General features: G+C 36.8%; 3 protein-coding genes across 3 annotated transcripts; 2 read left to right on the forward strand and 1 right to left on the reverse strand.

Annotated features, from left to right (window-relative positions):
- The first annotated feature begins 92 nt into the window (after positions 1-92).
- On the forward strand, positions 93-2,113 carry LOC18032697 (ATP sulfurylase 1, chloroplastic). Its single transcript, XM_024180370.1, has 4 exons — positions 93-215; positions 860-949; positions 1,237-1,470; positions 1,578-2,113. The coding sequence occupies exons 1-4, from the start codon at positions 93-95 to the stop codon at positions 1,794-1,796; spliced, it is 666 nt and encodes a 221-aa protein (XP_024036138.1). The 3' UTR covers positions 1,797-2,113.
- Positions 2,114-2,749: 636 nt separating this feature from the next.
- Positions 2,750-6,171, reverse strand: LOC18031971 (putative calcium-transporting ATPase 13, plasma membrane-type). Its single transcript, XM_006419992.2, is given in 2 exon segments — positions 2,750-3,872; positions 3,875-6,171. Coding segments are annotated over 2 exon segments (3,087 nt in total). The 5' UTR covers positions 5,961-6,171; the 3' UTR covers positions 2,750-2,871.
- Positions 6,172-11,008: 4,837 nt separating this feature from the next.
- Positions 11,009-14,154, forward strand: LOC18032257. The gene is made up of 5 exons (XM_006419993.2): positions 11,009-11,063; positions 11,159-11,356; positions 11,451-11,741; positions 11,871-12,080; positions 12,233-14,154. The coding sequence occupies exons 1-5, from the start codon at positions 11,021-11,023 to the stop codon at positions 14,134-14,136; spliced, it is 2,646 nt and encodes an 881-aa protein (XP_006420056.2). The 5' UTR covers positions 11,009-11,020; the 3' UTR covers positions 14,137-14,154.
- Positions 14,155-14,258: the final 104 nt, after the last annotated feature.

Genomic DNA, 14,258 nt, shown 5'->3' on the forward strand with positions numbered 1-14,258 from the left:
GGGGTGTCTCTACTCCATTCACATTTCACAAGGGAGAAAAACTTTACAAATAATCTCCACACAATTATATTTAATTGAGAGAAGTTGAGTCCATGGGAACTCGAACCATTTCCCTCATCGTCTGCCATACAAAAGCAGACGATGTGTTGGTGGAATATGCTTGTGGGGAATGGCAAATGCAGAGAATTACAATAATAATTGTGGAACTTTATTGTGTAAAGTAATATGTTCACAACTCTGTATGTAGGAAAAAAAATAATAGTAATAGGTAAACTGTAGAAAATAATGTGTACTTCAAGACACGTTACAAATATCGCTTTCCTTAAGACATTATCTGGCCCCACCAATTGAGTGATGCATATGGATTAAGCAAATATGCTTATAGGATACAATCAAAGCACTTATTTGTTTGCTTGCATTGTGCATCGACGAGCAAGCAAACAAGAATACTCTTGAATGTTGTAAATCTGCTAAGAAACAATATATTGTTCCTGCAGAAAACAATATATTGGATTTTTTAATGCAGAAAAATAAGAGTTTATGTTGAAATTCGTTCTAGAAAAGAGGGCTAAGAAAAGAGTGGTGTGAGATCATTATTTTTCATCTCTAAATGACTTAAACATGACCTCTATTTATAGACATACTTGTGCCCCTTCATTTGGGTTGTCATCTTTTATGATACCCTTTCATTCATGGTTATTGGATTAAGATTTAATTTTAATCAATAGTCCAAAATTGAGCCATCACAATTTCAAATGAAATGTCACCATGAAAAATTATATCCTTAAGTGGAAAAATATTTTTTCTATAAGACACAATTAATTAGATATATCTTTACAATAAAATACTATTTATTTAGACACGTCTTTACAATAAGACACCATTTATTTTGAAATTTTTTTCCAAACATGATGTTCCCCTTAGTTGGCGAATGAAGCAACATGAAAAGGTAGATTAGCATGTTAACCCTTCTCCGTACATGGATCTGTTTTGATTAGCATAAACATCTGTATTGAATTTTTATGCTGTACATCCGTACATGGTATATACTCTAGAGCGTAGAGGTTAGCATCTTTTTCTGTCTTTGTAAAACTAAAATCATATGGTAGCTTCAGTTCTTGATACTGATTGAATACCTGACTCTGACTCAGGGGATCTGCTGAAAATATTGTAATAATGCGAACTTTAAAAAAATTGAAATGAATATTAATTTTCTGTCATATTATAAATGTGTAGGTGCTTGAGGATGGTGTTCTTCATCCAGAGACCACTGTGGTTTCTATATTTCCCTCGCCAATGCACTATGCAGGCCCAACTGAGGTGCAATGGCATGCAAAAGCTAGGATTAATGCTGGGGCCAACTTTTATATTGTTGGTAGGGACCCAGCTGGCATGGGCCTTGAGTCAGAGTATGTAAAGGTACAGAGCATGGCTGCTGGCCTAGAGCGGCTAAACATCCTTCCATTCAAGGTATGTAAAGCATCGGATCATCACTAATAGTACACACGTGGATTTTATGCTGAATTTCTTTAGTAATGAAATTAATGGTGTTATAATTAAATTGGTTTTGCTTGCAGGTTGCAGCGTATGACAAGACTCAAGGCAAAATGGCATTCTTTGATCCTTCAAGGGCTCAGGAATTCCTCTTCATATCAGGCACCAAGATGCGAACGCTCGCAAGGAACAAAGAGAATCCTCCGGATGGATTTATGTGCCCTGGTGGCTGGAAAGTGCTGGTTGAATACTACGACAGTCTGGCTCCAGCCGACAATGGCAAAGTCCCCATTCCAACTTAGATGAATTGCTGTATGATAATGTATTTGTCATTTGATTGGGAGAAACTTTACAGCCGATTTATCTCCACTGTCAGCTGTCACATCCAGATTGTGAAAAAAATTGTCTGTCCAGATTTCTTAATAAAACCAAGGTGAGGGACTGGTACAGAGACACAAGATTTGCCTCTTTCTGTAATTGAAGTGCCACTCTTGTGGCATCTTACATTACACTGGCATTCTCATGTCCTCCATAAGATTGCGTTGTACCATATTTGTGTTTTGTGTTCCAAGGGAAAACTGAGGTCCTGGGTTGTCTTAAAAACGTCATTTGATGTTTTAGTTTTAGAATATGTTCCATTTGATATTTGTGGAATTTCATTTTCTTAAAAACGTCATGTGGGCTTTCAATTCTTAAAGTACATGGGCATCATCGGTTGACAATTATTATTACGTCTTCATTGTAAGTGCTCTTGACCATCTGTTTTCGCATAAAGGAAATAACAAAAAAATGCCAAACTAATGGCACTGTACTACAGCGAAAACAGATGGGGTGGTGGGTTCTCAATTTATCAAGTTCATTGCTAACAAAAAGTTGAACTTCTTTTTTCTTTTTAATTTTATGTTCTGTTTTGTAATTGCCAAGTTATATATGCGGCTGTGTTTCTTTCTTTCTTTCTTCTGACATACAAGATAAAAGTGTACATAAATGTATGTTACGTGTTCGATAAAATTACACGTTTAATGCTCTAAGTATCTCCGGTGGGTGGACACAAATATGCAATGATGTTGATTCTTTGGTTTACTTCCTTGATGACTATTTGATGAGCTTTCAATTCGTTTGCAAGGGTCAAATGTCTTGTACCCAAGAACTAGAAATTAAAAAGAGACAGAAGTCCGCTCTTCCATTCTCAGTAGAAAAATGGGGATGTTTAATAAATTATACTACTTTTTATTTTTAGAATACATGTGCTATAAATAAAAAACTAATCAGCTGCAAATTCTCAATACGACGGATACAGAGTTCTGTGTATATGTACGGAAAAAATTGTAAGAATTGCTGATAAAAGAATTTAAAGAACAATCTATAACTAGAAGCCTACTTCTTCCACTTTAGATAGCTGAAAAACGGTTTCTCTGGAACAGGTATGTACTTGACCAGCCAACCAATTGGCCAAGAAGCAGCTGCGAAACCAAAACATGCGCTCCATTGGCCCCAGTTCAGTCTCTCCGTATCTGCAAACTTCTTCAGAAATTCCACCATCACCACTTGAAGGACAATGGTTGTTCCGATAATCCCTAGAAACAGCCTGTTCTTATGTATTCCCTCAAAGACATTCTTCTTTTCAAGCTTCCTCGCGTTGAATTCGTTGAACACTTGGCAAAGGACGAATGTGTTGAAGATCAAGGTGTCCTTTACCTTCTCATTTACACCAAAGATGGATTCACCTCTAAACTGTAATGTCAAGAGGACTGCTATCTGATAGAAAGCTTGGGCCAGAAGGTTCCTCCACATGATGTTGGTGATAAGTGGCTCAGTTCGACCAACGGGTGGTTTGTCCATAAGCTCCTTGGTAGGCTTCTCTGTTGCCAGAGCGAGGGCGCCTAGCGTGTCCATGATCAGATTCACCCAAAGTAGTTGGACTGCTGTTAGAGGGAGTTCCCCTGCGGAAACTGCTGCGACAAAGTTGATTACAAGAGCAGCAACGTTTACCGTAAGCTGGAATTGAATGAATTTTTGAATGTTGGTGTAGACACATCTTCCCCATCTCAATACTGTGGCTACAGAAGCAAAGTTATCATCCAAGATGACAATATCCGAGCTCTCCTTTGCCACTTCGGTTCCTTGGATTCCCATGGACAGTCCAATATCTGCTTCCTTCAGTGCTGGTGCATCGTTTGTGCCATCCCCGGTAACGGCAACCACATGACCTTTCTGTTTCAAGCACTGTACCATGAGAAGCTTATCGAAAGGAGAGGATCTCGCCATCACGCAGATTTTGTCAACTTTCTCCATTCTCTCCTCATGTGTGTAGTTTCTGAATTCCTCTCCTTCTACCACCGCACCAGTGGACGTGTCCTGACCTGGCTCGAGAATTCGAGCTCGGTACCTATGGCTTTTGCAGTGAACACGTTGTCTCCGGTGATCATCTTGATGTTCACTCCAGCATATTGGCAATCTTCCACAGCTTTCTTTACCCCCGGACGACATGGGTCCTTAATACCCACCAATCCTAATAGGGTCAGGTCGTCTTCGATTAGCTTCTTCTGATCTTTTTCATTTTGATGCTCTTCTTCTGGAACTTGTTTGTATGCAAAAGCTATGCATCGGAGGCTGCTAGCTGCCATACCTTGAATAATTTGCCGAAATCTTTCCTTTTCACCATCATCCAGATGCTTGATGTTTCCAGAAGCATCATAGAAACTTGAACACATTGCTAGAATCATCTCTGCTCCTCCTTTCCAGTGCACGTGGCTTGTGTTGTCCGTCTTCTTCTTCATCATGACCCCACTACTTTTCTTTTTCGAATTGAAGGCTTCCACGTGGAGGATGATACAACTCCGCTTTACTTCCTCCATATCCATGTTCATTTCCAGGACAGCCCAAGCAAGAATTGCTTTTTCAGTGGGACTGCCTGAAAACTCAACACCAGACACTGAAGTTTCCCTGTATACGCTGCCGGTCGTATTCAGAGCAACTCCTTCTTGGATCAATTTAATAACATTTGGAGAAACTGATGACGCATCACCTTCGTTTACAGGTTCTTTGCCGAGCCAAAACTTTGTCACCTTCATCCGATTTTCAGTGAGTGTGCCTGTTTTATCAGTACAAATGGTGGTCGCAGAACCCATTGTTTCACAGGCAGAGAGCTTCCTCACCATAGCTTGATCAGCCATCATTCTCTTCATGGAATAAGCAAGAGTAAGCGTAACAGCCAAAGGGAGACCTTCTGGTATCGCAACCACGATAATAGTAACTGCATCAGCTACAATTCCCACAACAGCGTTCACTATATCATCAACCTTTGTCTTGCTTCCATTATACTCCTGGTTTCCATTCTCGTCTGTTGTATTCCCTGTGAAGTAGCGAACCAGCAAGACGACAAGAACCAAGAAAGCAACTGCCAATCCAACCTTACCTATTGATGAAGTTAGCTTGTTGAGCCGGGTTTGTAAAGGCGTCTGCTCACTGTTGTCGCGGCTTATTTGGCTCATCATTTGGCCCCAGGTCGTGTTCATGCCAACAGACGTGGCAAGCATAAGAGCATAACCATCAGCCACCTTTGTGCCAGAGAACAAGAACGGATTCTGGCTGCTGTTAACCTCCAGATGATCACTCTCTCCTGTCATGCTTGATTCGTCTACTTGTAACGAATGGCCATCTAAAAACAATCCATCAGCAGGTACTTGATCTCCAATCTTTAAACATATGACATCTCCAACAACAATTTCAAAGATAGATATCTGTTGGCGCCGACCATTTCTAATGACATCAATTTGTATATTGTTGCTGACTTTCGATAACTTGTCAAACTGTCTACTCTGTCTGAAGTTGCTTCCAGCTGAAACGGCAATGACCAAAAAGACAGCAACAAATATGCTTCCACCGTCATACCATCCCTCTTTCAAGCCATCCTCTTTAATGCCGAAAGCAAGAGAAAGCACAGCACAGCCTAAAAGAATCAAAATGGTAAGATCCTTAAAAGCGTCCACAACAAAGTAGAACAAGCTCTTAGATGGAGGTTTCTTGTACGTGTTCGAACCAAATGCTTCGTGTCTCCTAGCTATATCTTGATCATTGCCAGAGATTCCGCCATCGAAGTCTGTTTCGAGAGCAGAGGCTACGCCGCGAATCCCGGCAAACTTATTAAGTTGGTCTGGATCTTTCATCTTCACAAGCTCGGCAAGACTCGTTTGATCAATCTTGAACGAATCGTCATCTTGTTGTAGATTTACAACGGTGTAAGATGGAGAGCGGGAAACCTTGTTAATACCCTTCTTGGCTTTAGCAATTTTGGCCAGCGAGAATAGTGTTCTGGAGCAATAGATTTTAGCAAAAGCGGAATGCCATTTTTTGGTGGGCACGTTAAGGGTGGCAGGAAAATTAAGCAAAGACTCCATACAAACAACTTTTGCATGGAAAATGGTAGACAAATTGTTTGCATGGAAAATGGTAGACGAGGACATATTAGTGTGATTGATAGGAGCCAAAATGAAAATATAAAAGGGAAGAAACAAAGATGACTCGAAATAGATTTAATCTGTGCTTTGGACGAAACTAGGAATTTTAGAATACTTACCAATAGACAAACAAATTACAAAATGCTAGCTGGGATGTGAAAAGCTTCAATTGATCCCTACTTATTATAGATGGGTACGAGTGTGCAAGTTGGTTCATGGGGTGGAAATACACGCATTTATATGCATAATTTGCTCAATTTAATCAGTACATCCGCCGCGTTCATACCTGTTTATTGACTAAATTATTTTTGCCGCGTATTTGAAGTCCCTTGTTGTGAAGGATTTATGAGGCGCTGTGGGTCCCGCATTTCTTTCCGCTCAAGTCACACATGTCATGTCATGTGATGTTGATAGTCTGAGTCTCTGAGATGCAATCGCCAAAGCTGGACAACAGTTTTTTAATTTTTAATTATTTTTTTAATTTTTTTACAGACCAAGTTGTCATAATTTTCGAGTGACAGTTGTTATGAAAAGAAATTATAACTGTAGAATATAAATTAATAGTATCTATTAAATATGATTTTTAAATAATAATTTTGATAAAAATACTAAATATACTATAAGTTATTCATCTTATAAGTATGATTAAATTAACTTAGTTTTTAAACAATACTAGTTAGTGTTTACCAAATAATTTAATGTAATACATTTTAAATTACAAAATAGCCAAACTCAATATTAAATAGGGCCTTAATTATATGTTCATCTAATGAAATTTTTTAATTTATATAATTTTCTATAAGAGCAAATTTAAAAGAAATAAAATTTTACTATTGATACTTGAACTTTCTTATATATATATTTTAAATCTAAGATTTTAAAGTGTGGAAAAGTTCGGGAAAAATTTAAAATCATGTGGTTTTAAAGTGTTAATTTCATAATACTTTAAAACCATGCGGTTTTAATGTTTTCTCAGACTTTCTCAGATTTTAAAATTTCGGATCAGAAAACTACTATATATATATTTATTTATATATTTTTTCCTTATTCTGTTATAACCACAAAAAAAAAATTGAGATCCCTTTAAAACTTATTTGGTAGATTTAGATCGAGAATTATGATGATATTCCTGCAACTTAACGTAAGTTCTAATAGTTTTTCAGATTCAATATACTTTATCTGAAGAAATATTAAATGATAATAACCGAAAATAATATCAGTATTCGATCTTAATCCTGGCAATGTATAAAAAGTGAAAGCAGTTCTATATGACTTAATAATTAATAATTATACACTCGATCTCAATTTCAGTGTCTGTAAGACAACATAATATCCGATTTGTGTTTGTGTGTACGTACTAGTTCTATTTTCTTTGTTGGATGAAATGAAACCTTTGCTTGGAACATTTATAGTAGTTGGGTGCTATAGTATTACTCTTGTTGATTTGATTTAATTTATATTTAAACTTACTTTTATTTTAAGTGACATAACATGCATTGATTGAATGATGAAACATAATAATTAGTAATTTTATAATTTATAAAAACTTATCATGGAGATGAACGGTACTTTAATTTGGTATCGGGAAAGTTGACATACCAGTAGAAAAATTAATGCAGTATTTATTCATCCATTGAATGAAAAAGGAAACGTATCGATGGTGGATTTCCAAATAAATGACCAAACTAACGTCACATTTGGTACAAAGAAAATGCCAAGCGAACTTACATTCCGAATCCACTGACAAAGTGGATGGAATAAAGGGTGATTAGTTGAACAACCAATTGTAATTGCACGCATTAAAAACTTTAAAAAATTTGCCATTTCTCGACAGGTTTACTCGGCCCATACTGTCCTTAATCCTTATCATTTTCGTTGAACGTGCATCATCTAATTCGCCGAAAAACTTCCATCTTCATGCTGTTATTTTTGCAACGTAGTTTCACGAAGTGGAATGTGAATTTCCCCAGCAAAGTCAAAGTCAGTGAGCCGTTTGGAGTTGTTATATTGAATAAACAAAACTTAATTTCATTCTCCAAGTTCATAGATGGAATGTAAGATTAAGAAAATGTTGCCAAATACAATTAACCAAATATCTCTTTTGGACGTAATTACTTGCAATACATTTATTTATTGCGTTATGGTGAGCGGTTGTTAATCGACTTTTTCATGCAGTTCGGGGAAAATGGTTTTGGCATCGGATCCTGGATTAATATGTCCACACACACATATACTTTTTGAAAAGCATTTGAATCAGATTCTGTGCTTTTTAATTCTGAAGAATAAAGCGCTCAAAGATTTTTAGTTAGGGGGCAAAAAAATAAAATGTAAAATAATCCGGAAATGCATAAGCAAAATCCTATAGATTCTTTGCTACGATGAGAAATTTACTTAAGAATGCATGTTTCTGAGAAAGAAACTTTGGGAATATTTTAGCTTATGATAATAAAAATTCCTTGACTTGCGTTGCCTTAACTGATATGGAATGAGGTTACTCAGGGCAAGGGGCAAATGACTTTTGACTCCAGATTCTAAATCATCTTTGACACGGTCTGCAGGAATATTTTTTTTTTTTTACCCCATCTTGTGACAATTTCATGTCCAATTCATCATCTCTATCCACTATGAAGACCTCACGCTTGTAAACGTCCTAATTTATGGGAAGTTTCATTTAACAGTAATATGTATTATTATCCATATAGAGGGTTGTGATATCAAATTTATATTCATAATCTAACTGATGTGATATATGTTTACCATATAATTTTTCTGTCACTCAAACGATATGCAAGGTGGTCACGTACACCTTTTCTTTCTTTTTTGAAAACCACGTGTGCGTTAGTTAAAAAATAGTCGGCTAATTGTTTGGACTACTGAGGTATGAGTCTGCCACGTCATTTTTACGACTATTTAATAATAAAAATGCTTTAACAGACATTTATTATTTTATTAGATGATCTTATCTGTCTTGAAAGTTGTCGACGTTTAAATTATATACACACACGCAATGAGAAGAGCACACATTTCCTGAGGAGAGAGAAAAGCTGCCAAATGGGCGTGTGTGCGTATGGGAGTTGGCTAAAGCTGGATCTGTGAGTTACAGAATCCGTTAACTTAGCCAGCTCCATTATTAACCACGCGTCCATTGAGTGTTTTCATGAAAAAGTAGTATTTAAAATGTCGGCCCAATGATTACAATTCCTTGGTTGAGGCCTAGTTATTTGAGTCAGGCGGGTTATTTCACAACAAATAAAAAAGAGCGGAGCTATTACCACCCTTACATTATTCTTTTAAAACCTCACTTTAAATAAAATTATAATTAAAAATTAAACATATATAAATTTTTTTCCAGTAAATTACTAAATTCATAATCAATTCTTTTAAAAAAAAATTTATATGTTACTTACTATCTAATTAAAATAAATTGTATAAATTTAGAATAATCTATTGTTCTTTTTTGATTTCTTATTGATTAAATATAATTTCAAAGTAATTTTAAATATAAAAATATTTAAAATTACTTTGAAATTATAATTTGAAATATATGTTATTTCAACTAATGATTAACACTAAAAAATTTATCACCCATATAACTTTTTAATTTGTGTGCAGGGTAATAATAAAATTGAAAATAATTATAAAAATAGCACAATAATACTTTAAGTTTTAACAATAAAACAAATCAAATGAAAACTGAGAACTAAGAAAAGTGTATCTAAAAAATAAATATTTTCAAAAATAAAATGAATATAACTAAAAAGCAGATTTTATTAGGAGATCAAAGGGGTGCTAATAGTCTAACTCATTAAAAAAAAAAGTGAAAGGGCCGAGGATTAGGAATTGAAACTCAAGCCCAATTAGTAAACTTTGGTCCCCCATTGTAAAGATAAGCTCAAGTGACCTGGAAGATCAGTGTCTGAGTAGTGCCACCGTATTTGTTGACGCAAACAAAAAAGCCTTGTAGAAGGGATGGAAATGGAATCTTTGCCAGATCCAATGCTTGACAAAACACCCTTAATTTCAGTTCACAAACTTTATTAACTACTAATTAGATTGATTAGAAGAACAGCAAAGACACTTCTCCCATATGGCTGCAGTATGCTCTAATCATTTCATCAACTAATTCTCTCGTTTAAATAAAGTGATTAATGTGGATTTCCACCAACTCTCTTCTCTCTAATCTATCAACTTTTTATTAGAAAAAACAAGTGTGAGTGTAGGGGTCCAAACATATCACTTTTGAGCACGGCCAGAGCTACAGAGTTTCGAGGAAATGCACAGTTATCATGATCTTAGCCCTTAAAAAATTTTGCTGCCCTTAGCTGCCCCCACATTCAGCGCAAGCTTTAAGTCCAAGAAATGTAGAAGTACAGACCCACCTGCTAAAGAAGTTCTTATCACAACCATTATTCCATGCCCATTAGAGAAGAAAGCATCTGTAGACTTGTACGTGTCATGTACTGAACCATTGGATGTCATGTTGTATTAATCAAATAACTTAGTAACGGTTGTCACAAATATATATCTGCAGCACATACTGAAATGACTGGCTAGAGATTGGAATAATAATAGTACCCAAAATTTCAGCTGAACATAATCATATAGCCAGGCCACTGATAGGCTATGCAATTGTGACATTTGAATAGCCGACACTGAGCTTTAATTAGTTAACAATGTGCTATGGAATTTTTATAAAAACTATGATCATCATAGAATGTCGATGTCTCACGAAAAGGAGAAAAGAATGAGAAGGGAAAAATGTGGAATTCCACTATAAATCAGTTTGGCTGACAGATGAACCCCAGTAAGGCTTCTGCTTTAAGCGACAGCAGTGAAGTGATCGGTTGCAGATAACAAGCTGTCATCAGATGTTTACAGCTATTTTCATGTGAAAATATCATCATCATGATCATGGTATGTGCCTAGATTTTTTGCATAAGTTTCGAATGCGAACTTAACTTTTGATTCATATTTTGCTATTGGGAAGACCCCAGCCAACTAAAGTAAACTGCTGCGTGTTTTGATCTTTACAAATCATTTATATTTCAGGATTTTGTTGATTGAACATGGGAAATGAGATGGGAAACAGTAACACATCGGGGCTACAAGGTATCAAAATAATATGCTTGTTAATATTTTGATGAGCTTTGTACTTGCTTAATGTGATGAATGTTTATGATTACAAAGTTAGCATTCTAACGCAGAAGAAGAGATTAGTGCCACTCAAGTACAGGAAAGCTCGGTGAAAGAAGCTGGTCAAGCAGATGGCAAAGAAGTAGAAAATCATAATGCTTCTCTCGCTGAAGTTAAAAACCATAGTGAAAAAGAGAACGGAGCGGCTACAAATGTTCCAAATGGAGAAGCAGATCCTCATGTCGCAAACCAGACATCACATGAAAGAGGTCAGTTAGTGAATTTATTAAATTCAGAACGTTGCTTACAAATGGATTATATATCTGTGTGTAATTATATTTAACTCAACTTGAGACTTTGTAGAGGAAAAAGAGATTGAAGATCAACCTCCTGCCGAATCTCCAAAAGTTGAAGTGAAATCAAATGCTACTGAAGAAAGTCATGAAAGCAGTGAAATGCAACCAAATTCTGTATCCAATGATTCAAAAGAGCATGAGAAACTACTTGGTAATACAGATGGCGAAGGAGGGAATAATATTGTTCCTGTATCTGAAGATAAAGACTACCAAGAAAAAGAGATAGATAGTTTCCCTTCTGGTGTTCCCAAGGAAGCAGAGGATCCTCATATTGTAAATCAGATATCAGATGAAAGAGGTTAGTGGATTCTTTTTCGTTTATCTGCATTTGGTGAATGAGGTTAGTGGATTTTTAACGTAGCATAGGTATAAGTTTAACTGTTGGCTGGTGTTTTTTCACTGAACATGAGCCTTTTGTTTCTTGTAGAACAAGAAACTGAAGTTGTTCCTCCTGCTGAATCTCCAAAATTTGAAGTTAAAACAAATAATGAAGCTGGAAGTGAAGTACGTGACACGCAGCCAACTTCTCCCTCCAAACATTCAGAACATCAGGAGATACAACAAGAGTCAAATCTAAAAGAGAATCTGCTGCAAATTAGTGATCATCATCTTGAGAAGCAAACTTCCATCAAGAAAGGTTAGCATGTTCTTTTGATTTTTCTTAAAAGTTCTAAAATGTCTCTTTTCTTGTTCTATTTCCACTAGTAGAAATATCATTTCTTTTCTAAATATAATCGCGTATGAATACAACCAGTCCACCTTAATTTAATACCTTCATGTGGATAACAGAGGAAGAGGGAACAGAAACTTCAACTTCTGAAACAGTACAATTGTCACATGATCCAGATCTTCAAGAATTCGGAGATTCAAAGTTTGATCAACCTGAATTGGCAAGTATTCATGTTGATCCGCCTACGCAAGATAGCAACAATTCACTGCATATTCATGAGGATTTCCTAGGATCAAATTTGAATTGCACTAGTGAAAAGAATGGTGATGCCATTGGTACTAATATATCGAAAGATATGAATGAAACTGTTGTTTCTGGTTCCAATCTGGAGGTAGACATTGGAAAGGATGACTTTACTTTAAAGGAAAGGACAGCAGAAGAGGTGTCCTATGAAGATAGATTGGAAATTGAAGATAGGGATGAGACTGGAAATGATATAGGCGAAAAATCAGTGACAAAATCAGACTTGCTCAATGGTGTGGGAACCAAATGCAATGGAGAGATACCAACCAAGAAAAATCCAATCAGCACTATTTCCCCAAAAGAAGAATCAGAAGTCGCTTGCATGGATGAGTCTCAAAATCCCCATACAGGAGTTTCTGAACCTACAGATGACTGCATAGTCCTTGCTGCGGAAACAGCATTGGCAGAAATGGAATCAGAACCTGTTGAGAATAAGCCCAGTGATTGCCTAACTCATTCTTGTGATGAGTCAGTTAAAGAATCGAAGATCGATAGTGAAAAACTGTCTCCGTCTGAATCGTTGATGATTGGGACTGAAGGAGAGAACAACCAAGAGGGAGTTGAAGATTTTATTTGTTGCGGGGGCAATAAGGACTGTACTGAGGAGGCGAAGGTTGCTAAGAATGGTGGCCTGGTTGATGAGCATAGTAATGAGCAGAATGCGGCTTCCGTGGAGCACAGCGAAGACTCACAAAAAGAAGTTGAGATGGTTCCTGACTCAGGAACTCTTTCAACAGAATCGGCTCTTGTAGACTGCAAAAGAGAAGAGGCATCAGAGGAGGAGCAAGTCTTTGAAGAAGCAGAGGACAAAACAAAAACTTCATATGGGAATGAAAATAGTAAAGATGCAAGAGAAAATGGAGAACAATGTACGCCTCCAGTGGAACAAGAAGAAGTATCTCTTACGAAGGCTCCACTTTCTCTTTTCCAGCCTCAAGATAATCAACAGAACAATGAAATGCAGTGGGAAAACATCCAGAACGGCAATGACTCCATCCCAGAGTTGAAGCCAGAAATCAATGGTGAATTCCTTGTTACTGACGGTTCCCCTTTTGATTCTATAAAATCGATGGCAGAAACATTGACCCCTGTAGCTGAATCAGCAATTGAGAAACCTGACCAGGATATTTCACAACATACAGCAGAGACTATGATGGCGCCGGCAGAAGCTAACGCTCAGGTAAACAATGTCAGTGACCAGAATACTGATGCACAAGAAAGTCTGGGGAGGCTCAGTACTGAATCGAATTCTAACAACTCAAACACTCAAGCACAAATACAAAAGTCTCCAAGTTTTGATCTTGATCTCAGAATTGAAGCAAGGACTGAAGAATCAGACAGAACTCCACTGCTGTATCACGACAAGACTGCCACCGAAGACTTTTCAGGCGAGCAAGATGTTAGTCTTGGAAGTCCAATTGCACGCGCTCAAGATAAGCTTCAGTGTCATGCAATGCCGGTGGAAGAAAAAGTTGTTAGGATGGAAAGAAGCGATTCTGACAAGTTGAAAACTCCATTCCTAGGCTTCTTGAAAGAAGAGGGAGAGGCCCCTATCATCGTCACACCACAGGTACATGGTAACAATGCTGCTGCAAAGAGGGCAGACAAGGAATCCTCGAACTTGCACGCTAAGGAAGTTACAGCAACTAGTAAAGAGAAGCGAAAGCCGAGATCTTCCCTCTTCACCACCTGCATGTGTTGCACAACTGTGCTCAATTAAGCACATTAAAAACTTTACCAGGTTCTTTTTTATTATTCGATTTGTTTTTGTTGAGTTTTCTAATTCATACCAACAAAACAAATATATTGTAACTTTGACAAATTGTTTCCTTTTTTTTTTTG

Source organism: Citrus clementina, unplaced genomic scaffold, assembly GCF_000493195.1.
Source record: "Citrus clementina cultivar Clemenules unplaced genomic scaffold, Citrus_clementina_v1.0 scaffold_9, whole genome shotgun sequence".
Lineage (NCBI taxonomy): Eukaryota > Viridiplantae > Streptophyta > Magnoliopsida > Sapindales > Rutaceae > Citrus > Citrus x clementina.